The sequence below is a fragment of the Hoplias malabaricus genome, chromosome 5 (genome assembly GCF_029633855.1).
Source record: "Hoplias malabaricus isolate fHopMal1 chromosome 5, fHopMal1.hap1, whole genome shotgun sequence".
NCBI lineage: Eukaryota > Metazoa > Chordata > Actinopteri > Characiformes > Erythrinidae > Hoplias > Hoplias malabaricus.
The window spans coordinates 22,425,412-22,451,255 of record NC_089804.1 but is presented as its reverse complement, the minus strand read 5'-3'; the positions used below and the strand labels follow the sequence as shown (position 1 = coordinate 22,451,255).

The following is a 25,844-nucleotide window of genomic DNA, read 5'->3' as shown; positions in this document are numbered from 1 at the left end:
CGAAAATTTTTAGAGAAGAGTCAAGTCGAGTAGAACCGGACACATGCAGTGGAAAAGCACCATAAGATGCTAACAATAGGGATGTATTTTTTGGACCCATATGGAAGACTTCATCCTCATTACTGAAATATCTGTGGCACTTGTGTTAAAAATGCTTTGTAACCGATGGTGCTTCAGCAAATCCAGGCTTGCATGCTCTTGTTTGTTCTTCGATGTATTTTACTATTTTGATGCTATGACAGCAGCTACGTGATAAACACCACTTGTTCCAGTTTCTTTAGCAACTGTTTTTAAAATGCAAGTATTACAGGTATCTGTAGATGCATTTTTGGAGATCTAATATATTCACTGGTAGCTAGAGTATTAAACGGGACCCTATACTTCTGGTTTGAATATTGTATTTTTATAATAATAAATGCTCTAACAAATTTAAAATGGAAAGATTAAGATATTAACAGAAGATACCCTTGAAACACATGTATTGAACAGAGTTTGGTGAATCGTTACATCCCTAAAAATGAACATGTGATGTAATGCACATTTCTTTCAATGAATGTGAATGTAAACAAGGGTCAGTTTAGCCATGCTTTCTGTCTCATAAACAGAAGGAAATCCAGGCCCAGGGCAGGATAGGTTGGCGTTTTATTTCCGGCACATAAACATTACGACAACACGGACGTTAATTGCCATGACCTCGTCAACCCAGAGCGAGGAACATTGCCATATTGTCTCTCCAGCGTGAGACACTGTATAATTTACACTCGCTAATGAGTGGACCTGCGAACCAGAGCCCAAGGACCTTCCCGCTCACTCACTTGGCTCCTTATCAACTTTCCACTCAAGCCTGATAATGGATATTCTCTCTTTACCTCATTAAATTCATGTCCCTTATGCTGCCCTGTTAATTTGATTACAACACTCTGAGGTAGCGCTCGAGCTGCTGAGAGAGAAATGTGGCCCTGTTTTCTCTCACTCTGCCTGTAAACAGTTTGCTCCATCTCAGAATCAGGGAACACTCTCTGCAGATGTGCTGTGGTCAGCTGCATGTTTTCAAGAAGTTTTAATACGGAAGACATACACAGGATTAGTGTTTTTAGTTGGTACTAAGTCTTATTGAGTCTCGGAAATATGAGCCATCATTAATAAGCATTCTTAAAACAAGTGGGGGGGAATTAACCCTGACTAAGGAAGCAACAATAGCAGCGTTAACAGTGGTAGCATTAAAATCCATCACTTGCATTTTCAACCTCTTTGATATTGTACTCATTTATATACTGATTTTAATTTTAGTTGAGCATTGTTACCAACCAGGAGGGTGAAGGCTAGCTCAGTCTCTGAGATCTCGTCGAAATTGTAGGTTGTTTGCCCTTGTGCCTGAGCATTTACCAGCCTGAATATCTGATGGTGTGTTTGAAAACTGCAGTGTGTTTTATTCTTGGAATGGTATATTTAGGTGATCATTATTTCTGTGTATTAAATTTGTATTGTTTATTTACTTATATGTTGGGTTTGGTTATCTATATTTATTTTGTGGGTGCCTGGAGGGAGTGGCCTGGAGCAAATGCCCTAGTTGACCCCGTACTGCCTTGGCCTCTGGATATTACCATCGCCATAGGGCTGACCTTGACCTTCAAACTCAATTTGGCTATTAAGCCTGACCCCTCTCTGCAGCACCAGGGATGTAAAAGGCTGACAGTGCTGACCCTTAATCCCATTTCTTAACTGGACCTAGCTCTCCAGATGACCTCCTGACACAGGAAACCCTCACGGGTTGCCAGAGCTACCCCAGATTTGCGTATGATTGACAGGTCCCTGTAGTTTATGTAAAATGGAAGAGGCACACTTTTCCCTTTAGGAAACAATGAAGAGAGAATACACACAGCTGTAGATTGCTCCATATCTACAAGAACTGTGCATTTGGGATTTGCATATTTTCAGGGGTCTACAGCACAAGCTCAGTTCAGGTCAGAATTATTCTGGTTTTAATATAACTTACTCAGAACTACACTTTTCTTTGTATAAAACAATGATGAGAGACCAAACATGATGCTAGGTTGTTTGGTGCTTCTATGTACAAGTTTAAGTTTGCATAGGTTCCAGGAATGTTGCTTCTTTCTGTAGTTCTTAAAGTACTTTTATTTAATTCAGATTTTCATGGTTATTTATTTGTTGTTTGCTTTTGAGGGACATTGGGGACAATATTTAAGAATATCTGCTGTCTTCATTTAACTATTTTGCCTACATTTTGTCTTTATTTTGTTGAGGATTAAACTGAGGGGGTTTGGCTTATGTGGACTTCACATGTCCCTGGTGTCCACTCAAGGTACTGCAAGGTGGTCCTCACATTCTGTTTGATCAGTTACTGTTTGATCAGAAAATCATAAATGACCCTCCTTCTGTAACATGGTGTATTTGTGAGGGTGTCTGATGGGGTTAGAAGTATCAGAATATTCATGGGTACTATTTGTAATATAGCTACTACAAACATGATTATAAATTGAAGAAATAATAACTATCTTTTTATATTTACACTTGAAACCACGCTGTTAAAATGATCAAAGTGTAATGCTAAGTATCTAAGTTATTGGTGAGTTTATTGGAAACAGATTTCTCTTATTTTCAGATCCAGAACTTAGTATTCAGCATCAGTACCAGTCCTCACTAATGCTTGCATGGTTGAATGCCATCAAACCTATACTGAAATGTTCCAGTGTCTTGTATAAAACCTTCCCAGAGGGCCTTGGTCTAGACATGTAGAAGGAGCTTCCTTTGCCAAACTTTCACAGCAAAACAAGGGCGTTTGGCCAACTCTTCACAATAGAAGAGGACACTGCTTTGATTGCAGTAATCTCAGCTTCATGATCTGGAGACATGACATAACAGCTGAACCAATTAGCAGATCACCATCATTAATATGACCAGACATTTTGAGAGGTGGGGTCGAGGGGATCTCATGGTGAAAGACGTCACTTTTGTTGATGGCATAACTTACAGTGTACAGTTATCTAATGTATAACTCTGCAGTCTTCACAGTCTGTGAGATACTGCAACTGAAAACTTGACCTAATTCTAAGACACACTGTGCAGTCTCCTGTGTGTTATCAGCTAGGCTCGGCACAGCTCGAAGCACTTTTCCACTACCACAGCTCCCCCATGAAGCGTTAGGTGCTGTTTACTCATTGTGCATTTGTGTTGCTTTTGTTTTCTTGGACACAGCTCCGCACCCTATTTCTTTCAGATCAGGTTTTTTTGTTGCACATCTGGCCCTCACTGGAGTTTTTCTTTGGGCACTAATACAAGGAATATTTGAACCTTTTCAAAAAGCTGCCATTGAGATTCTGAGAAAAAAACAAACATGATTATTACTGTAACGTGTAGATTTGTCTCTCTGGCCAATCTGTGCTCTACAGAATGCACACAACTTGGTTTAGTACCTACTTCTCTCACTTCAAAACAGGCGCAAGCAGGGACTAAAAAAATACCCGGAAACTTGAAAGGGAACCTTCTGGCAAGAAAAACTCCAACCTGCAGGAAATGACAGACTTGCCCTTCATGCAGGGGAACACCTAACAACCTCTGGGACCCAAAACAACCTGTAGGAACAGGGTGATACACCCCTTAAGTGACGGGACACCCTAAGCCCTGCAAAACCACAAACAATGTGGAGAAACAGGGTGAACTTTAGGAACTTGAACACGAGGGGTCGTCCTGGCATGGGGAAACTCCAACATGGAGGAACGGGGTGGCCTTTTCTTTAAAGGAGGGAGCACCTTGCACCCTGTGGAACTCGAACAAACCCAAAGTCGTGAGCTTGAGAAACAAGCATCCACTCAATAGAAGTGGTATGTAACCCAAGTTTGCTCAGCTTCATGAACTAATGCTCTACCTACTGATAAACTCTGTTCACTTACCACCTCTGGAAAGCTGTAGGTTGTCTCTCAAGATAACCGGGTGGTGTTCTATGGAGTGTGAGTTGCTCCCTTGCTTAAGTGCCAGGCCACTGTGTTCCTCCAGGTTGTCCAGGTTCTGCAGGATACGAGGTGTCCTCTTGCTTAAGGGCAAACCTGCCCTGTTCCTCCAGGTTGGAGTTTCTCCTTGCCAAGTGTTTCCTTGTTCATGTTCCAGAGTTTTAAAGAGTCAGGGGGCTGGAACTGTATTAGTGCAAGCAGACCTATGGTGCCCCCACGACAGTGAGATTTAGATCCAAAATTGCCGATATCAGCTGAAGAATATTGCACAAAATCTGTAGCCCATCACATTACGCGATACAATGCTGGCCACTTTACCTCCTCGATAATGAATTATTTTACAATTAGTTTTGCTGGCTATGACAACAAATTGATCACGAATATTTGAGAGTTTAAACTAGCCTTTAAATAGCCACTGTCCAAGGTGCTGAAGAGATTTAGATCCATCGCTATCTTTGGAGAGCATATTGTTTACAGTTGACTGATGTTACTCGTGTTACAGTTACTGGCTTCCTGATGTCTACAAATGATGTCAGTATGTCTTTAATGTGAAATTGGAATTAGTTTGATTTGTTGTTCATTTTGTGGTTATTTATAATATTAAAAATTCAATTTTGATGGTTAGTTCTAGGTAGCACGTTAATGGAGAAATCCCCATTTGCTGAAGTAACAGCCTGTGTTCTTCAAGACTACACTAGATGTTGGAACGTTGCTTTGTAGATTTCATAGCATTCAGCCACAAGAGCATTAGTGAGGTCAGCTATTAATGTTGGACGATAGATTCTGGGTCACAAACACCACTCCAAATCACCCCAAATTTACTGGCTGGAGCTGCAACTCTCCACAGCCCAATTTACATCTTTCTAGCACTTGATTGGCTTTAAGCATGGTGCCCTTAAGCTCTTGTGCAGATGCTCCAGTAGATTCCCTTTAATTTCAAGCTTATTTATGGTTATTATACAAATTAAACTCTACAGTTGGCGTCTTCATGTTGAGTATTACTGAATCACTGAAATAATTTTCTCTTTTCTTCTCTCCACAGCGGAGCCTATAGTTCAAGTTGATGGGAAGCCCAGCTGCTGTTTCTTTAAGTTCAGTCCCAAGCTGATGTTCACTAAGGTGCTGAAAGCTCAGCTGTGGGTTTACCTCCGTCCTCTTCAGCAGACCTCCACAGTTTACCTCCAGATTCTTCGATTAAAGCCCGTCACAGAGCAGGGGAGTAGGCACATCCGCATCCGCTCCCTGAAGATTGAACTGAACTCACGCTCGGGTTACTGGCAGAGCATCGACTTCAAGCACGTCCTGCAGAACTGGTTCAAACAGCCGCACACAAACTGGGGCATTGACATAAACGCATTTGATGAGAGTGGAAATGACCTCGCAGTGACCTCTCTTAGGCCTGGAGAAGAAGGGCTGGTAAGGACCCTTAGACCTGCTACTCACACCATTGATCCTAGCCAGGATAACCAACACTGGGCTTTGAGTTTAAGATCTTTAAAGAGGCACATCATTCACATAATAGACATTTTATTTACTCTCCACAATCTCCTGTGGAAGTTTCATGATGAATCCTGCCTTATACCCACTGATACCTAGTAGGCCTTGGACCCACCACAACCCTGATCAGGTTGAAGTTACACAATGTGAATGAATGAATGAGTTTATTTTTAACATATGATTTGGATTCAAACGTCTGGTTCTTATCCTATAACCTGAGGATAATCTGTGCACTTAGAGAGACTCAGACAGGGGAGCAGGGTCGTTCTTAAGTTTACTGCACTATAAGAAACAGCACAAAATCAGGAAGGCTACGTTTAACCTATGTTTTCTGGCTGGGTGGACTTGTTTCACAGTTTGTGTTGGTGGGCTCAAGATCTACAGTTTAATATGCACATTAGGGATAGGAGGTATCCACATTTTTCATACCGTCATACCGTCTGAAAATATTAACACGGTATACATTCTTACTGTGTGGAGGAGTTGGGTGTAGGGGGTGCACTGTCGGGCTACGCTGATCTTCATATCTGTGAGCACAAAGTCGAGTGAAGGGTTTTGACCACATATGTGGTTTGGCACACCACAGCAGATGGTTTTCTGGCAACTGAGGCTCAAAACAAACATATTTAGAGGATAAGGTCTTAGGTATATTGAGTCGAGTGAAGGGTCTTCTAAGTATTTTGTCTGTTTACTGGGTTGTGTTTTTCCCCTACCTGTTTTCAGAGTATGACATCACCAGTCAATGTGCTCCCACAGTGCCCCCTCCCTGTGGCTCTCTTAAATGCACTTGAATGAACTCTGACCTTGTGCTTAATTTAGTCAGACACAGAACAGGAATTTGACACACCACACACATCATAATTTGCCCTCATTTCGAGATACCGTCCACATTTTTAAATACAACACTATATGTTATTACCCTTGTACTCCCAACCCTAGTGCTTATGCACTGAATAGGTGATTTGTCAATAATATGTCCCCTTTAAACACAAACATTGGCTTAGTAATCTCTGCTATAGGAAAACTAGTCTTGGTTCCTTAAAGATCCTTTCAGGGGTGATTTTTTTATACAGGAGTTTTATGAGGAATGTATGTTTTATAACAGCTAGAGACTTCAATCTAAGGAACGTTCACACTTAAGAGTGCAAGGTCAGTAATTCCAAACAAAGCTCTTCAGCAAACTGCATGAGAATTAGAAGACATTGATCATGTCAAGAGCCGAGTCAGAGTAAGAAGAATTGTGGGTAAAGCAGGTCTGTTGACAGGTATGCTCTTACATACCTCAGACCATTGTTGGTGGTATAAAGGGCACGTTTGTTTTCTGGCAAGTCAGCAACAGCCCGTTCCCTCACACAGCGAGGTGTTTTTAAAAGGGAGGAAGAAGAAAAAAGATCAGAGCCTCTTTAGCAAGAGTACAAAAAACAACATAAAACGCAAAAGAAAGAATGAAAGTCCCTGCTGGACCTCTTGGGGTTCTCTCCTCTTTTTCTTTATTCAACAAAGAAAGCAGAGTACAAGCTGACAGGATTTGACCTCAGTGGCCTCTGGGTTTGTTCTCCTCCACCCCAGTGCTGTGGTAAAACTCTTGCTTGTGTCCAACTGCTTCACCACGAGATGAGATCTGGACTTTGTGGAGAACAATGATATGTGAAGACACTGGATTTAAAATCTCACGAGAATGAATAGGTACGTCAGGGTCAAGGTTAGGACTAAACAAGGAAGTCAAAGGTCAAGTGTGTCGTCTAAAACGTCAGCTTCTATTAAACATTTTGACAATCGTTTGCATCTCACTGAGAGTCAAAAGGATGCTTTACAGTGGAATTAGCGATTCCTTCTCTAGTGTGACTCTAATGAACAGTTTATAATTTATCAAACGATCCAATCATGTCGGTCTCTCATCAAATTCAGCCCCTTGAATTTAAGACTCATTCCTGAGTTATTTGTTTCTTTAATCATCATTTATTCATTCATTCATTATCTGAAACCCTTATCCAGTTCAGGGTCGCGGTGGGTCCGGAACCTACCCACGCACACACATACACACACCGTGGGAGTGTAGACTGAGGAAGTAAACCCATGCGGACACAGGGAGAACACACCAAACTCTTCACAGACAGTCACCATCAGACAGTTAATATCCTAATAATACATTAAACATAAATATTTACAATTATAATAGTCATAATGTTGCAAATATATGGTACCTTTCACAAACCCTGAATTAACTTTTAGAAAATGAATGGAAAAATATAAACCTGAAACGTGCTTTAATATTAATTTCACACCAACTCAATTTAGACTCCACATTTAACCCATCCATGGCACACACACACACAGTAGTTATAAAGAGTAGTAAAAACACACACCCAGAGCAGCAAAATCACTGTAACTCACTTCCAAGTTATTGTATCTTGACCCATCTCACTGTTTTACCCCGCTCTTTTTCTCTCTCTCTCTCTCTCTCTCTCTCTCTCTCTCTCTCTCTTTCTCTCCCTCTCTCTCTCTCTCTCTCTCTCTCTCTCTCTCCCTCTCTCTCTCTCTCTTTCTCTCTCTCTCTCTCTCTCTCCCCCTGATCTCCAGCAGCCGTTCCTGGAGGTGAAGGTTCTGGAGACGACCAAGCGTTCGAGGAGGAACTTGGGTCTGGACTGTGACGAACACTCGACCGAATCTCGCTGCTGCCGTTACCCACTCACGGTGGACTTCGAGGCGTTCGGATGGGACTGGATCATCGCTCCCAAGCGCTACAAAGCCAACTACTGCTCGGGTCAGTGCGAGTACATGTTCATGCAGAAGTATCCACACACTCACCTGGTGCAGCACGCCAACCCACGAGGCTCAGCCGGCCCCTGCTGCACCCCCACCAAGATGTCCCCCATAAACATGCTCTACTTCAACGACAAGCAGCAGATCATTCATGGCAAGATCCCGGGGATGGTGGTGGACCGCTGTGGCTGTTCTTAGACGAACTGTCTCTCCTTCTCCTACTCCCTGTCCCTCGTGTCCTGGAAGAGCTACAAAAACAATAACAACAACAACAACAACAAAAACAACAGAGGCCAGTTCCTTTACTTTCTCACTGTAGTTCAACAGTTCAACAGATAACACAATAACTCACACACCAAGACCCGAGTGGCACAGATTCAGATAGCTATTTCAAAGGGTGAGTGTTTGAAGACCATCTGGTGAGAGAGAAATAAGAGGCAGAGTGTATACCTTCCGTTTTAGATCTGTTGGATAGTTTAAAAGAGATTTTTTAAGCCTTAGATTTTTCAGGGCCAAACACAATATTGAGATGTAAGCATTTTACATGTAGCTTCTATAAATATTGGTACAGTGATCGTAAAGGTTTAAAATGGCCTCTTTTTGGTTAGAGCCAAGAACACACATTCACAGTCTTTAGTTAAGTTGGGAACCGATCACAACCGTGAAGACCTACAAAACCCTAAGAGTCTTACAAAACCCTATAATAACAAACAGATTAAAGCATTTGTATTTTCCATCCAAAGACCTTAAGAAAATCAGCTCACTTCAGTCATAACACATTTAAAGGAATCCATATGTTTCACCACTCTTCTTAATAGTACATTCCCAAAATCTTCCACATGAATTAGCTACCCTCGTACAAAACTGTTATATATATATATATATATATATATTTAAACACACACACACACACACACACACACACACACACACACACATCAGCCATAACATTAAAATTGCCTCCATGCTTATGACCCACAAAGAGCAGTTTCGATTTGGGTGGTGGATCATTCTCAGCGCTGCAGTGACACTGACGTGGTGGTGGTGTGTTAGTGTGTGATGTGCTGGTGTAGAGTGGATCAGACACAGCAGTGCTGCTGGAGTTTTTAAACCCTGTGTCCACTCTCTGTCCACTCTGTGAGACACTCCTCCCTCGTTGGTCCACCTTGTAGATGTAAAGTCAGAGACAGTAGCTCATCTGTCGCTGCACAGTGTGTGTCGCTCGTCCTCTAGTCCTTCATCAGTGACACAGGACGCTGTCGGCTGGATGTTTTTGGTCGGTGGACTGTTCTCAGTCCAGACACTGAGGGGGTTTACAAACTCCAGGAGCAATTGTGTGTATGATCCATTTGCACCAATGACCCACCATCCAAATCATACCTGCTCTGTGGGGGTCCTGTGGGGGTGAAAGGGGCTAACAAAGTGTTCAAAGCAGCAGACTGACTACAGTCTGTAATTGTAGGACTACAAAGTGCTCCTGTATGATCAGTGGAGCTGAGAAAATGGACAGGCAATGTATAAACAGGAAGGTCATTTTAGTTTCAGCTGATTGGTGTATACATTTAGAGGTACACCACAGAGAAATATATAAATGCCAAAAGAGTCATAGAGTGGTGAAGATTTTAGGGCAGACCCCCGTTCCCTCCCCTCCGCACAAGCAGCTAACACCACAGTGCGAGATTCCCAAAAGTTGCAGGACCCTTTCATGGTCACTTTGATCTTCTTTTTACTTGTGATCTTGTAAAAAGACAAAAAAGAAGAAGAAGAGGACAGAAAGAAAGGGCTTTTTTCAGTGCTTTTAAAAGAGAACAGGAAAAGGGTTTGCCCCGGCAGTCGAGTTACGACGGTGGCGTGACCTCTCCAGCATCAGTCCAGGACTTTGTCTTAGGGCTGGATTGTTAGTTTCCGCAGGAGAACTGACCGCAGATTATGGATGTGTGGACTTAAGTGTAATTTATGCTTCTATGTTCCATTAATGCTTTAATGAAAATACTCTATTTCCATATTCTATTTCTATCCAATTCCCAGCAGCATACTCTGGTTGTTTGTCCCTCGTCGGTGCTGTCTGTCGTCAAATCCTTCCAGATTTGCCTGACTTCATCTGGTTTGGTTCTCTGATTTCTAGATACTAACTGGGGAAACGGAGGTGCAAGCTTGAAATTGCAGGTTAATGATCTAGAAAACTTACACTGAGTTGCCCAACAGTCTCTGGATATGGAGCTGAAAGTGTGTGTATATACACCACAGTATAAAATAACACAGACACACACACTGTTTAATAAAAAGGTCCTATCCACAGGCTTGTCACAGTAATCTCTATCTAAATAAGGGCCTTGAAATATACAAATCTTGAACCTAGTACAAAAGCACCCAGCTATACTCTAGAACCCAGAGAACTGCAAAAAAAGAATGTGGCATTGTTGAAGTTGAACATATCCGATGCACATTATCCGAGACAGCGTTATCACAGCCATAGCTTGGTTAAAGACAGACTATAGGTTTTTTTTATTTTTTTTTTCATATATTTTTGTTTCGTTTTTTAAATGTTTTTCTTGGTTTGTCCCTATAAAAGACCACTCCTACCCCTTACCCACCCTCGCTGGTATGGTGAACTCTGGAAGTGCTTAAAAAGGAAAAAGAGAAGAGAATAAAAGATAGATTAGAAAGCTGAACATTTGTCTCATCCTCACCAGATGTCTAAGCAAAGAAAAATATCCCTTTGTTGGAAACAAAAGCACTATGCTGTTGGATAAAGGAGGAGCCTTCTGACATTATATATAAATAATATATGTATATAATTTTAAAAATAAGGGGTACAAAAGATCCTTTCTGGGCACTCTACCTTACCAACAATAAATTTTGCACTATGGGAACGGCAAGAGGAGTCATGTTATTGTCTGTATGTGTATTATACCTTCTGTGAGCACAACGAGCTTGTACATGGATTGTAACAAATGAGAGAAAAAAGGAGGATAAACAGCAGCTGTTTGTCCAGGTTCATCACATTTTTCATTACCATAACACTTTCTTGATGTTCCTTTCTCGTCTGAAGCGGAGGCCTGTCATCTTCCTCCTTTTCCCTGAAAAGAAAATAAACTTCTCATCAATTAAAAAAGAAAATCGTTCTCATCCTGCTGGACCATATAACCCCAGAAACTGCATTAAAGAGCACAGGATGCTGCAGGAATCCAAAGGCAATGTCCGTGTCCCTCCAGACTTTAAATTCAGCACAGACTGATGGACTGGAATGAAAGGTTTGAGCTGGTGTTTGGTCATTTGTTCATTTTGTGCTGTGTGGATGAAAGTGGCCATGCTTTGATTTAGGAATGAAAAATGAACACTGTCACCAAAATAGGGACGAGAACGAACAGTGATGGAGACAGAAGCTCAGTTAAGTCGTCTGTAGCCGATGGCACAGCAACGTCCAAGAGAAATCTACCTCTAAAACCTCACGAGATCAAAACTAAATGGAATGTGTTTCATTTGAAAGTTTCTTTAGTTCTCTTTGCAGACGATTCTGCAGAAAATGGACAACTGAACCAAAAGAAGTGCATTGCGGTCCGTAGCAGCAGGTGGCAGTATACACACAGTGTTCATGACCCCAAAAAATGTACAGAAGAAGATGTTTGTCGTTTAAGTCTCACACGGTTGGGGGCTCATTCAGGAGACTTGTCAAGTGGCAGTTTGGAAGCAGAGTTTTACCCTGTAAAAAGGAAACAGCTTGGAAATCTGCACTGTGTCACTGGGTTACAGGAATAATACGGAGACATGACCAGCGCAGTCTGCAGTCAGAATGCAAAACTATATTAACTTTGCAGGATTTTTGGGGTTTTGAAGATTTACGGATTGCAGAGTGTGAAATATTACTGCCCCATTAGGAGTGATTTTGGGACGGCCAATCAGAACAGATAACATTTGCATATATCAGCCTTTAAACCAGAGAACCGTAAACTGCCTGGGCACAGAGTTTGAAAAAAAATGGTCACGACAGAATTAACTTATGACAAATGTCATTACAGGACCTCAGAGGATAAAACGAAACTCAGAATGTATTGTATATGGGCCCTAATACTAGATCCTAAAGGTGGGTGTAAATACCCTGAAGAATGCCACGTTTGCAGGAGGAATGATATATGTACTGAAGTTCAGAGAAGGACATAGACCACAGTAGACCACACTACATTTATCACGTCGAGGCATGCTGTTTGAGTCAGGTGACAAATGGACACTGGATTAGCAGAGGAAGGTGTGGGCAGTGTGGAGGTGCAGTTGTGCCAAGGAGGGAGTTCTTACTGATAGAAAACTAAAAGAGAAATCTTTATGTACTAAGCTTTGACAGAAGCCCTGCATAGTTCAGTCTCAGTGTAAATAAACCTTCACACCCCAAACTGTTCTCAGTGGACAGGATCTCCGCTTCAGTGCATTACCTGCTGTTTTTCTTGCTGTTTCATCCACTTTTTTATGTTGTGTAGATGAATTATAAATTGGTAGTTTGGATTTTTTTTTTTTTTTGTGTAAATGGAAACTTGATCATCATTTTGTTTTGTCATGTTTGTTTGTTTGCTCTCTTTTTCTACAATAAATCATTTATTTAGCCTAAACAAAGCAATGGCTTTTATTAATCTGAACCAACAACGTCACAGGTGTTCCTTTAAAACTATCCAAAGGTGTATTTCAACACGTATTTCATTCATTCATTTCACTGTCCTTTATTTTATCTTTCGCTGTATAGATGTTAGTTTTTATTCAAGTAAATGATGTCACAGATCCTGGGACTCTGGGTCCTGGGTTTGAGCCATTCTTTGGGTGACTATCTGTGAGGAGTGTGGTGTGTTCTCCCTGTGTCGCCCCGGGTTTCCACTTGTGCTCCGGTTTCCTTCTACAGTCCAATCACGTTGATAGATGGATTGTCTGTGGGAAACGGTCCTCAGGTTTGATTGTATGATTCTGGGTAGGCTCTGGACCCACCATGAGCCTGATCAGGATGAAGTGATTACAGAAGATGAATGATTGACCTTGTGAACATAAGTGCAGATCCTACCTTTCTTCATGTTTCTTCACCACATTCTGTAAAAATATGTTTTTCGATCATCAAAAGCAGAGAATTTTCCACACTTCCAAAGTGTATTTCCCTTTTTGAGCTTTCCATTAGTTCTAATGTGTAAGAAACTCTTCCATTTTTATAGTAATGGCCAACACGCTGGTGAAAATCTGGACCATTCACAAAACTGGAATCATTAGAGGAATTCAGGAGGAAGTCACACAAAGCCACTCGAATTTCGCTACTCAACTTTGGCCCAGGCGATGACACTTGACAATGGCAAGAAGTGCCATGTGCACATTTTTGTCTCAGTACTATTATCTCCAGATAACAAAACAAATGACACCATATCTTCAAAAACAATCAACTTCCCAAACTGCTACTGCAGGAAAGTCGTTAATTGTCCAGGCTAATTGGGGAAAGTGAAAGGCAGGGGCCCCGAGGACAGGATCCAGTTTTGGATGGCCTTTGTTTGAATCACGTATGGAGTGCAGCATGACCCAATTAGTGTCACCTGATAGGAGGGCCTCTCATCAATGTAATTTAGTGAATCCGAAGCACAAATGAGTCTGGAGTTCTTTGCTAATGCAAATTAACAGAGGCCACCCACCTCTGGCCTGCAAACACTGACGTAAGGTTTGTAATCACTGCCAGTAGGTACGAAGGATTGGACACGGGGTCGTTTTCACATTTTACGGCCCACTGGGAAAAGAAGACAACACTGGCCAGAAAGCACAAACTGTCAAAGGTTAGTGCTCTCTTATTAAGACTTTGAAACATGTGGTATTTTGTTTACTTCATGGCAAAGATGTATGTTTAAGATCTTGTAAGCAGTGGCCAACTCCAGCAATCCCTGCCTTTACTGCTGCTGAAGTAGGCCACTAATATGCCCAGGCTAGGATTTTGCAGTTCTACCTGAACAAATACATTATTCTGAAGCATGCATTCACAATATTCTTGAGAGAAAGATGTCCTTGCTACTCGTACACACTGAGGCACCAGTATTTTCTGCCCAGATGGCTTTTCCACTCATGGTTGACCACAATATCATCCACAATGGCTTGGCAAGGACACCACCACTAACATATCTGTGTCCAGATGGGTCCTCACACTGCAAAGGACTCCACCAAAACAATGCTGGAGGCCTTTTCTCAACTCCACAGTGATCAAGCTGTCTGTGCTGGGGATAACATCAGGGCTCAGGGAGAGAGAGGTAAAATAGCAGGGATGAAGGCTACCAGCCAAGAGTCGCCATTCCCCTGGCTCTGAGCCTGAATATAACACACCAACATTTGGTGAGTGGAGGAGACCAGTGAGTGGACTCTCTCTAGATGAGATTTAGCTTAGATGTCAGTTTGGCCAAACTTTTCTGCCCTGGAGACTGATGCATGTTTATAACCCTGCGGCTGAGCTTCTGTTTATAATCTGGAATAAATCTGGACTTTATAAATCTATTCATCCATACAGTATTCTTTCCATCCAAGAACTTTCATTTACACAACAAATGTAGAGAAAAGAGATGTTTATTGTACATAACTCAAAATAAGCAAATGGTTGAGATACACGTGTCAAGAAGAGTAAAAATACAAAAGTAAAAAAACAAATAAGCTTCAGTTTCATACATTTCCAAACCGCTCGGCTCGTTTTCTCTTCTTTGCCTGAAAGATCAACAAAAACACAAGGAAACGTATGAACAAACCTGAACACTGTGAGACCCATACTGCTCTAAGTTCATATATTAAAACTAGCACATATTCAAAATGACCCCCGTTTGTCTGTTTCTTTCAGAAAGCAATCTTAATCTACTTCGCATTTTTAAAAAAATACCTCAGAATCTTCAGCTCCAGCGGCGGCTGCACTCGTCATAATCCCAAACCTCTCCTTCCTCTTCTTCAGTTTCTCGTCCTCTTCAACCTGCAGAAAAACAGCACAAGATTGAGTCACATTTGACCAAAACCACGAGAAAGAATTCACTGAACATCACTGAAAAACAAAAACCAAACCAAAAGATTTTAACATCTTAAAAACATGACTTTTCAACCCACTTTCAAGATCTTTACCAGAAAAAGCAATCATTAAAAGATGCATAAAAGCACAGAGGACTTACAACCGATTTATTAAATGTGGAAAAAAAATTATTTTGATCTGATCAGATGTCTTCAAGTGTTTGTGTTTAAATAAGCTGTCACCCTGATCATCTGCTGCCCTGTATAATGTGAGCTGGGGTGGGAGGTGGGGGGGCATGGTGTAGTGTGGGAATTAACGGAGAGGGGGCGGTCAGAGGGTGTGAACGAATACACAGCTGCTCCCTGGTCCTTCTTTGAATATTTCAATGTTTCCCAACCTTCATCCTGGAGGCCCACTGTCTTCACAGTTTAATGTTTTCCCTGCTCCCGGTGCCTAAGCTGGATATTACACAACATTCAAAATCTCAGGCCCTGTCCCAATTCGTGTCCTAAGGCCCTGTTGGAGGTGCACATTTTGTGAAAGCATTAAAGTGGTCAGAAGCTTGAAAACATAATTGGGATATAATTATTATGGACACCCCTTTAAGTGTACAACCGGAGAGAAGCTGTACATGAGCTTAACGACAACGTGCTCGAGGTCAGTACTGGGCTGTGGAACAGTGGAACTAATCCTCCAACATCAGTATCTGACCTCATGGACACTGCTGTGACTGAATGCCAAAAGCCTTCCCCTAAGAGTAGTCCTACAACATTTTGGGCTTGGTTTTCTACGTAGGCTTTTCAGGTGAATCCACAGGTTACAAAGGGACACACTAGCAAAACTCTAGGGAAACTGGAGTGTGATAACTAGCATATCAGCTTGTATTTATAGCATGACTCGTAAAATAGGCTGCATTTTTAAGCCGGGAGCTTGGCTGAAAAGCTCTGTGGGTCTCCATAGTTCACACAGCCAATGCTCAGTGCCCGGCAGGGGGTCATCTCCCACAGTGCACTGCTCTGTGCTGGTGACAGTGTTGATACAGTGCAAGCCAATCTCATTTCGATCTCCAGAGATCATCAAGTTCATTTCACTGGCTCCAGTGTGCCCCCACACTCATCATGTTTTCTTTTTTGCCTCCTCAAACAATATTGGGCCAAATACAGGGCCTCTGCTCTCTATTCAGAAAGCCATACTAGAACAGCTTGAATTAGTGACAGTTACTCTTCAACCTAATGAGTAAAAACCTGCTGTAAACTGTCCCACAGCAAAGAGCAGTGATATTTTCCTCCACTGCTGAAGAAATATTCATTTCAATGCACCAAAATGGAATTGCCAAGCCTACTTCTCAATTAGAGTGGATGTGTTGCTTTAATCCTGCTGCATAATATTTTCAACATACAAACAAAACATGCCAGTGGAACCGGACACTTTCCTGCTTAATTGGCCATGCTCGTAACGAAGTGACGTCGTGAGATGTGCATTGTGCAGGAAAAGGAGGGCATATGGCCTCCTCCGACTCTTTGAGAGGATGCATGTATGTGAAAGTGTGTGTGCGCGTGCATAATTACAGCAGGACAAGAGGCTGTTTCTCAGCCACTGTCAATGTGCCTATGGAGCTCGAGTTGTAAAGCGCCAGGGAAAACAACAAGTGATAATAGGCACCAGGCACAAAATCAATGTATTTTTTAGGAAACGTGAACATTACATTTCCTATTTCTATAAGTCCATCACTATATCAACACACTCAGATTTTAAAAACGTATTAATTTGTAGCGTAATAATGAAAAAAAAAAAAAAAATACAAAAATGTTTTATTTACAGCTGAAAATAACTGAACTATTAATCTAAACCTAACAAGCAGCTGTTGAGCCAAGCTGGGTGAAGACACTCGAGGGAGTAGATATCACACCTGTAAAAAAAAAAAAGGATGTCTCAAGTGTGTGACATTTGTTTTATATAGTTCTGACTGAATGTTTCCAAACCTCGATGCTAAGTTACTTACTCTTCAACTCACTTATCACTGTGTTGCTCCTATGATCAGGTAACAATATTAATGAAAAGGTAAAGATCCCATGAAACAGTCTCCACCCCCCTCACCTGAAATCACCACTGCAGATTGTCAGAGCCTATCTTGACATTACAGGGAACAAATCCAACCTCTAAGTTCAAAGGTGAAAGGTCATGGGCATTCTGACACGAAGGAACTGAGAGACTGAGAGATGGAAATGAGAAAAGAAAAACAAATCCAGCTTTGGGCGGCGCATGAACCTGAACATCTCCTCTCGAAGTGGTCAACGTTGTGTTGAAAAGCAGCTTAAGAAAAGAAATATCAATAAAAGACAGTGGACTGTTGGTGGGGGGTAGGGTGTGTGGTGTAGGGAGCGATTTGCAAGCTGTCGACTGATTGCCTTGCCAATGAAGAGTAGTGGGCCCCCTTCTCTTGTCCACTAGCCTGCTTGTCCATCCCCCTTTTAGCCCCCTGGGAGGAGGTCTGTTGCGTTGTGGCCTCACTAAATCAACATTGTTATAATGATGTGTCACACTTGACCCCCTGCAGCTCTGGTCGCTCACATGGGTGTCAAGACCCACAATGGGCGGCCCTCCATCTCGTATGGACTCGTGACAGATTTTGATTCATGGGATAGCCCAGGCTCTGTCACGAGAAAATTACCCCTATCAAAATGCCAGCATTTTCACATTCATCAACTCATTCTCTCTAGAACCAAACCCCAACTGCTCCAGCCCATATCTCTCACTCCATCTCGGAGAGAAAAACTGACAAAAGACGTTCGCCATCAACTGGTAAATTATGTTGCCACTGGTAAAGTTAACCGGTTATATTCAGATCCATAAAGGAGACATATTACACCACTTTTTCCAGCTGACGTTATTGTTGTGGGGTCTTAAAGAAACGTGACCTACTTTCACAAAAAATAAATATCAAACCTCACAGCAGCTGCCCTATTCAGAATGCCTGGTTTCAGCGCTTGTTCCTTTAAATGATACAGAGCCAGAAGAGATACGTTCACCACGACCCAAGTGCACAGCACTGAGGAGCGAAGGGCAGAAGCTCTGGGTCCCATATGTCTCTCTTTTTCAGTGCACGTGAACATATACTGGGGCATCTGGAGTGTCAGAAAACCCACACTCTGAAATAAGACAATTCAACAAGTCTCTTATGCTAACTGCACCCAAGCATAATGCCCCCTAGCTGAGAACCTCCACCCACAACTTGTTAACTACCTTTGCTGAGCTGCACCAGAGCCGTTGTTTTCTAGGATGTGTGGGACCTGCTTGGATTGTGGCAAAGCTAAGAGCTAAGAACAAGAACTGCTTTGTTGCAGGCTACACAGACCACCCCGAAATACAGATATAAGGAAGATTCTGAGCTAAATGGTATTATTAGATACTAAACACGAGTTCAGATTTACTAACAGCTTCCTGGAAAAGGCTGGAGTCGGCTTCCCATTTGAATTTTCCATTCCCCCTTAAATTGTACAGCAGTTAACTTCTGATTCAAGCCCTTCTGATTAGAATTTCCAGATAACTGCTGCGACAATCAATTAAACAAAGCCGGTTTCTTGACTTTTAATGTGAAATTTCTCATTCCACTTAAAATGTTTCTCTAAGTGTTTATGCCCAACAGTGGCCATGAACAAAGCACACCACATAGAGCGAAGGGGGGGGGGTGTTGATCTTTGTGGTATTTGGACCAAAGCATGTCACAGATTTCATGAAGATCCCAGGGGACCGTTAACTTGTGGAAAACACTGCCATAATCGTATGGCCAGCAGTGACACAGGTAAACATGAGACATCTGGACTAAACACTGTCACGGGGTGGTCTCAAGACAAATGATACCACGACTGGAAGCCCTTTACCAAAACTGAACCTGTGAAGTTTGTGCCAAAAAGACATCATTCTGTTTTGACTTCTTTAAAATGTACTTGCCGGTATTAGACGACAAAGACCAACAAGATCACTTAATTAAGTGGTACGTGGCTAGTAGTATTTTAATCAGTGCTTTTCTTGTAAACCAGTGCGGAAGTGTAGGTTTTATACTTTTTTGGCACGCCACACGTAGCAATGAGCCAAAGTGTAAAATCAAGAAGTCACTGAGATTCACTGTCAAGGAAATTGTTTCTGATTCAACTCATTAATGTGTCAAATAAAGGTCCTGAATGCAGGAAAACAACATGAGCAACATGGGCTACTGGGAAAAAGACCATTCACCCCTCTCAGTCCCGCACTCGAGTCCCTGTGCCCTTCCCAACTTATTCCCATCCCGTATCTCCATCCTCCTTTCGCTCTGTGAAAGACCTCTGCTATTCCCTCACCCCTCCATTCTAGAGACTGCCCTTCTTCCTCTCCCTTTCGCCACCAGCTGCCAGAACAGCTCTGCCTGATGCCGCATCCTTAATGAGTAATTTGAACAATCACGTCAGTCTGAGCGAGACTCCCCTGACGCCAGGCAGGTCAGTGTGCCCAGCGCCCTGCCCCCTCATTAGGCAAGCCCCCTGACACCACCTCCCCTACTACAATAAACCTCAAAAGAAAATGAGACTGCAGATCGGGCGGGGGGTATCACGGTGAGACCAGTTGCAAATCCCCGCAAACTCATCCTGCTGCTACGACCCGGTCTCTGCATGCATCAGCGACTTGGCTTCATCCACGAATTACATAACACACCACAAGGAGGACTGACGAAGGAACCTGGATTACTTGCTAAGGCATAGGGGTATTATGAGGTGAAACTGCTGTAAAATATGATGTGGACTAGGGCTGAATGGTTAATAATTTATATTGAAATCACAACTTTAAAGAGGGCAATTTTAAATTCAAATTTTTTTAACTGCAGTTTGAACTTTAGCTTACGTTAACCTCAACTTTTAATACTACAGGTATTTAGCTTATTTGAGTTATAAACAATCAGCAGAAAAAAATCCATTAAAGTATTAAACCAATTTATACAAAAAAGCCATTGCCTTTCATTTATTGAAAATAATTACAAATTATTTCAAAACTGCACTATTTGTCAGAAAGACTGCAATATATATATATATATATATATATATATATATATATATACATATACACACACACATTTTATTTACACCATATCATTGAGTCCTGCTCTTAAAGGCTAAGCACCAGCGATATGAAAGTGTCAAACAAATAAATACAGTGGAATTTGAGTTCCTAAGTTGTGTTTATTGATAGTCAGAAAACATGTTATTTCTTACTAATTCAAGGAATAAGGTTTAAAAGGCATGTAAGGACACCAACAATATGGGCATGTAAGGACACCAACGAAAGGTGTTCAAGAGCCTCTGTAACATGGAGGTAAACAGGGTAAGGACACTCACTTCACCTGTTTTAGTTGGTGTTAGTTAACGTTAGCTTGACTTGCTAAACTCGGTGGCTCAGATTATACTCGGCTACGTAGCTGCATTACGGAGGTTTATAGTGTCGGATGAATTCCAGTTTGACTTCGATCACATTTACAAGAATAACGGTACCTCTAAATTTGAGTTTAGCTTATTGCTAGGCTATTGTCATGAATAATGTTGGTTATTTAGCTAGATACTGTCATAACAGTCAGTCATAACGGTGTTTTACCGCGGCATTGTTCAGCTGTTGTCCAGCAGTAATGTCACGGTCGCGTTCAAGAATTTCCGTAGCGAGCTCGGGTTTTTCCGTCAGTTTAATAAAATTATCAGTTTTAAAGCAAATTAAGCAGCTATTTTCATTTTAATTCATACTTATACATGTCAGTAACTAAAATAATTTGATATATTCATGGAGGTCCATAAAGCGGTGCTTAGCCTTTAACTAAGGAATATTTCAAGCGTCCAGCTACTTCTGATCAGTTCTGTTTTCTCATCTGAAATCACAGATATATATTTCTGTTGGAACAAAATTACATTCCAAAAAAAAGTTACTTTAGCAAAAAATCCCCACTTTTTTCAAACATAATTCTGAAATCTTTCTAACTCATCCATTCATCTTGAAATTTTAGAGGACAGTAAAAACCAGCTGACTTCATAACTGCAGTGACCCCTACTGGAACACAGCTGTCTGAATTGTGCGATCAAAACTTGTCAAGAAGCTGACGCTGTTATTACACATGACACCAGCACTTCTCCAAAAACTTACCGCAAGGAGTTTCTGTGAAACCGTTGTCCAAACCAATGACTTAACATTCACACACAGTAAGGCTAAAAAAACAGAATTTAATCATCTTTTTTAAACTATATATAGAGAATGATGCTCTATAACTGAAAGTACATAAGGTAACGATGTTGAAGGATTAGTTCTGGATCATAAACCCCACCCCGACTCAAACGTTTTGGACGGAGCTTCATGAGTGTGTGAGTTTTTCTGTTCAGTTCGTACAGAGTTCATCTGTGCACTGCTAAGTCCTGCCATTAATGGCTGAACTGTCAACCCACTGGAAAGGAACATTCACCTACATACGAGGTCTCTGCTGCTCACTTCCTGCAAAAAGCCTATCCAGTGGAAGGTCCTGCTACCATAATTCAATTTACTCCTCATTTACTGCATTTGGAACCCATTTACCCCCAACCACCATCTATTACCATCTGCCTCTCACCAACCACAACTTCCGCTGTTCAGTGAAATATGAAAACACACCAGAGCTTCAGTGGAAAAGCACCACACTGAGGAGCAACATGGCAGGGTATTACCATCAATAAAGAGACATAATGTGGGGTGCAATACATACACACTACGATAATAATAATATTACAACGGTCAGGGGTATAGACACCACTGTTTTTTAAACACATCAGCATACCTTCTTAGAGACAGAGGAGACATTCATGCCGAATCGCTCTGCCCTCTTCTTTAAGACCTCAACATCCACCTGTCAGAGAAAACATCATGGACAATTCAAAATCAGCTTCAGTATTAGAACAAAAGGTCAATACACACATGGACAAAGAATCATACTCACATTGGCTTTAGGAATAGCAGAGGTTCCTGTAAAACACAAGAGAAAAGACTCTAAGAACTCTAAGCATTATGGATGTCAAACACAACGAAGCAGTGCTGTGACATTAACCAATTACACTGTTTGTATGTGCAGTGATCTCCTTTTTGTACAAATACAGCCCTGAAATACTTAAAACCTTCAGCTGTAGGAGAATTATGGATGAAATCTACAAGCAGCAAATCAATCAAAGTGAAAAAATCCAGTTCTGTTTGAGAAACCCACTGTAAGAAAGAATCATAAGCTACAGTCATGGAGCAGCTGGACCGACTGAAACTGAACATGGCCTCTGCTGCTCTCACTGGACACTGACAGGAAAAACGGGAAAATCCATTCATAGCACAGACACAGTAAGGATTCATTTTACAAACAATAACAGAAAAAAATAAATACATTTATGCTCTAAAACCTACACTGTGCACAATTTGATCTACGCTGTGGAAAAAAAGGGGGTGTTTAACACTTCAAAAGTAATATGACTTCAAATAACGTGGGACATAATGTGATTATTTTAATCATGAGACTGCCCTGCTGTGTGTGTGTCAATCAGGTGCTCACTCACCTTTGGAGGGGGCTGTTGCCGTTGCTGCTATCCCAAACCTGTCGAACAACACAAACAGGGTTATATGAACAGCATGACTCTAAAACACTGTTCACTGGCCTCACCTTAATTATCTTAATTATAGTACAATATTTTATTAAATGGCAGAGTACACTACTGTTGTCCATCAAACAAGATGAGAGTGTACTGAGCCAATTAATCAACACTGACGCTTCATTTCTCTCTCATCAATCCAAGATTTGCCTTTAAACTTGTTTTGAACAGTGATATTAGTAGGTGTTCTCCCCGTGGGTTTCCTCCGGGTGACTGTCTGTGAGGAGTGTGGTGTGTTCTCCCTGTGTCTGCGTGGGTTTCCTCCGGGTGACTGTCTGTGAGGAGTGTGGTGTGTTCTCCCTGTGTCTGCGTGGGTTTCCTCCGGGTGACTCTCTGTGAGGAGTGTGGTGTTTTCTTCCTGTGTCTGTGTGGGTTTCCTCCAGGTGACTGTCTGTGAGGAGTGTGGTGTTTTCTTCCTGTGTCTGTGTGGGTTTCCTCCGGGTGACTGTCTGTGAGGAGTGTGGTGTGTTCTCCCTGTGTCTGTGTGGGTTTCCTCCGGGTGCTCCGGTTTCCTCCCACAGTCCAAAAACACACGTTGGTAGGTGGATTGGCGACTCAAAGTGTCCGTAGGTGTGAGTGTGTGTGTCTGTGTTGCCCTGTGAAGGACTGGCGCCCCCTCCAGGGTGTGTTCCCCGCCTTGCGCCCAATGATTCCAGGTAGGCTCTGGACCCACCGCGACCCTGAACTGGATAAGGGTTACAGATAATGAATGAATGAATGAATGAATATTAGTAGGAGGCCTGACCTTGCAGCTCGTGCAGCTTTCTTGCTGTCTGCATCCGGAGGCAGATTAAAGCGCTCGGCTCTTTTCAGTAGTCTCTGAGGAGAGGGAGATGAGGACGCGAGAAAAGAAAAAAAAATAAATCATTGTTCAATAAAAACAATTTATTTTAAAATTATGATAATTACATTGAGATTTCATTATTTTTCGATCTTTCATACTCTGTTTTGTCCTTGTTAGTCAGAGGACTTTCTTAAACACACCTGATTAGATGTGGCTTTGAAACAGATGCAGGTGTGTTAAAGCAGGATGTGTGAGAGAGAGAAAAATGTGGAGATGTCTGCATTCTGTGGTTAAAATACCTCATCAACTGTTGAAGATGGGTTGATTTTGACAACTTTTTTAACCTCCCTGCAAAAAAAGGTTGTACATGTTAATTTCTTGTGTACACACACACACAGTAACAAACTTCATTTTAAACACTGCTTATAATTATACACAGGGCTATAGCTCCATCTGTTGGGCAAAATATAACCTTTAATTCTTTTCATCTAGGATTTCACTAAGTTCAGTGAGTTCCTTCAGTGATCAGAATACACCACTAACCATCTCTGCCTCTGAAGTCTACAGTATTTACTCTAAAGCGTACATACGTTTCAGGTTCGGGTGCAGACACTTCTGGGGCAACTTCCTCTTCTTTGGGGGAAACCTCCTGAAACATTTATTTTCCAAGTTACTCCTCTGTATCCACAACTACATCCATCCTTATCTAACTCCATACATAAGAACACGATTTACAAATGTACATAAGCTTTGACTACTTTTAAATGCCAGCTTGTGTATTCTTACAATAAACAAACAACAGTCATTAATGTCAGTGTGACACTGAAGAATTTATGTTTAAAAGATCACTCACCTCTGTAAACTCCTCTAAAGCCTCCTCCTCGTTTACGTCTTCCTCTGAAAGTAGATTTACAAAACACGAGGTTAGAAAGGATAGTTTTATAAAAACCTTAAAACAGTGTGTACGTTAAGGTAGGCATGGCTAATAGGGCACTTAATAACATCATCTTAACGTTATTCAGCATGTAAAAAAAGATACTTATAACACTGAAGCCAGAAAACCAAGCAAATTTACTGTACACAATGAAGGCTTTAAGATCACAGTGCTTTCAGTGGCAGTGGAGTAAAGACATTAGAGGAAAAAAGGATATACAACACAACGCTAAACACATTTTTGAAAAACATATAAAAAGCAATTCTGCAAGAATTACACACCCTGCTCATCGATATACTGCTGCAACCGGGCGATCAGATCTCCTTTGTTTCCTTTCACGTCCAGTCCCCGCAGAGCACATTCTTGCTTCAGCTCCGCTAACTGAGGAACACATTAAAAGGAAATAGAAACAAATATTGTGGACACTTGTTCATCCAGGATTTCAGCTGAAATTAAAGGATATTTATCAGCAGCTTGACCCCATTTTTCCTGAGTAAAGAAATTCTACTCCTCTGGTCTGGTTTACTAAATGTTAGAACATGGCAGGGTGTATTTGATGGTATTCAGCTATGAAACCTTACACTAACTCCCAAAATGTTTTTCTACGAGCACAAGTTACAAGCTAACGTTATATTAGCTCGACTTGGCGTGTTTCGATTTCTCCAGTCCACCTTAAACCGTGCAGCAATTGCCTGCCATTTAAGGTGGAACGGACAATTCTCATACGACGCTAAACAACGTATGCTACACGAGCTTAATATGTGCTAAAACAGTTCACTAATCTGCCGTGCCTAGTCAAGTATTAGCTCATAAAATGTTATCCAACGTAGTTAATAAAGGGAAAGAGTATAAATAGAATGCTTAAAAGGCACTAAATCCTAACCTGAGCGCTAGCTACCATTAGCTTTTTAGCATCACGGGCTCGTTCGAAAAGCCGACACGAAATTAAGACGTGAACACGAAAATAAGACGTGAACATTTAAATGTTCCCACATTAATTGAATTAATAAAGTGTTTGAGACCTTCAAAAAAACGGTTTTACCAGTTTTTACCTTCAGTTTCTGCAGTTCCACGACTTCAGCCATTACTGACCCTTCTGTTTGGAGTCTGCTTCCTTCTGCTACCGCTCAGGATTCAGGGAGTGGCGCCGCCCAGCGGTCGTTAAACACAATACAACCTCACACAGCTTTTATTTTTATACATTAATTTTATTTAAAGAATTTCAGATTTATACGTTTAGAAA

General features: G+C 41.5%; 2 protein-coding genes across 4 annotated transcripts in view; one reads left to right on the top strand and one right to left on the bottom strand.

Moving 5' to 3' along the window:
• Positions 1-12,819, top strand: part of LOC136696235 (growth/differentiation factor 11-like) — a 31,595-nt gene extending 18,776 nt beyond the window's left edge. Inside the window, exons 2-3 of one of the 2 annotated variants that reach the window (XM_066670439.1) lie at positions 5,011-5,384; positions 8,049-12,819. In XM_066670439.1, coding sequence (XP_066526536.1) covers positions 5,011-5,384; positions 8,049-8,426 — 752 coding nt within the window. In that variant the 3' untranslated portion in view covers positions 8,427-12,819. Of the gene's footprint in view, positions 1-5,010; positions 5,385-8,045 lie in introns of both variants that reach the window. The other variant, XM_066670438.1, reaches the window with a different exon arrangement.
• Positions 12,820-14,774: 1,955 nt separating this feature from the next.
• On the bottom strand, positions 14,775-25,778 carry sarnp (SAP domain containing ribonucleoprotein). 2 transcript variants are annotated; one of them, XM_066671057.1, is made up of 11 exons: positions 25,654-25,778; positions 24,883-24,982; positions 24,521-24,564; positions 24,258-24,316; positions 23,967-24,015; positions 23,629-23,702; positions 22,791-22,828; positions 22,193-22,218; positions 22,034-22,102; positions 15,097-15,183; positions 14,775-14,927 (listed from the first exon to the last, which is right to left on the bottom strand). In XM_066671057.1, the coding sequence occupies exons 1-11, from the start codon at positions 25,684-25,686 to the stop codon at positions 14,886-14,888; spliced, it is 621 nt and encodes a 206-aa protein (XP_066527154.1). In that variant the 5' UTR covers positions 25,687-25,778; the 3' UTR covers positions 14,775-14,885. The 2 variants fall into 2 exon arrangements, with proteins under 2 accessions (XP_066527154.1, XP_066527153.1); XM_066671056.1 differs by lacking the exon at positions 25,654-25,778 and adding an exon at positions 25,485-25,629.
• Positions 25,779-25,844: the final 66 nt, after the last annotated feature.

Coding starts and splice junctions, on each gene's coding strand:
- sarnp (XM_066671056.1), bottom strand. CDS start 25,580: ATGTTCACGTCTTATTTTCGTGTTCACGTCTTAATTTCGTGTCGGCTT. Junction 22,103..22,192: donor CTGCTATTCCTAAAGCCAAT/GTGAGTATGATT, acceptor TTTCTCTGACAG/GTGGATGTTGAGGTCTTAAA. Junction 15,184..22,033: donor TCTCCTCTGTCTCTAAGAAG/GTATGCTGATGT, acceptor GTTTTTCTGCAG/GTTGAAGAGGACGAGAAACT.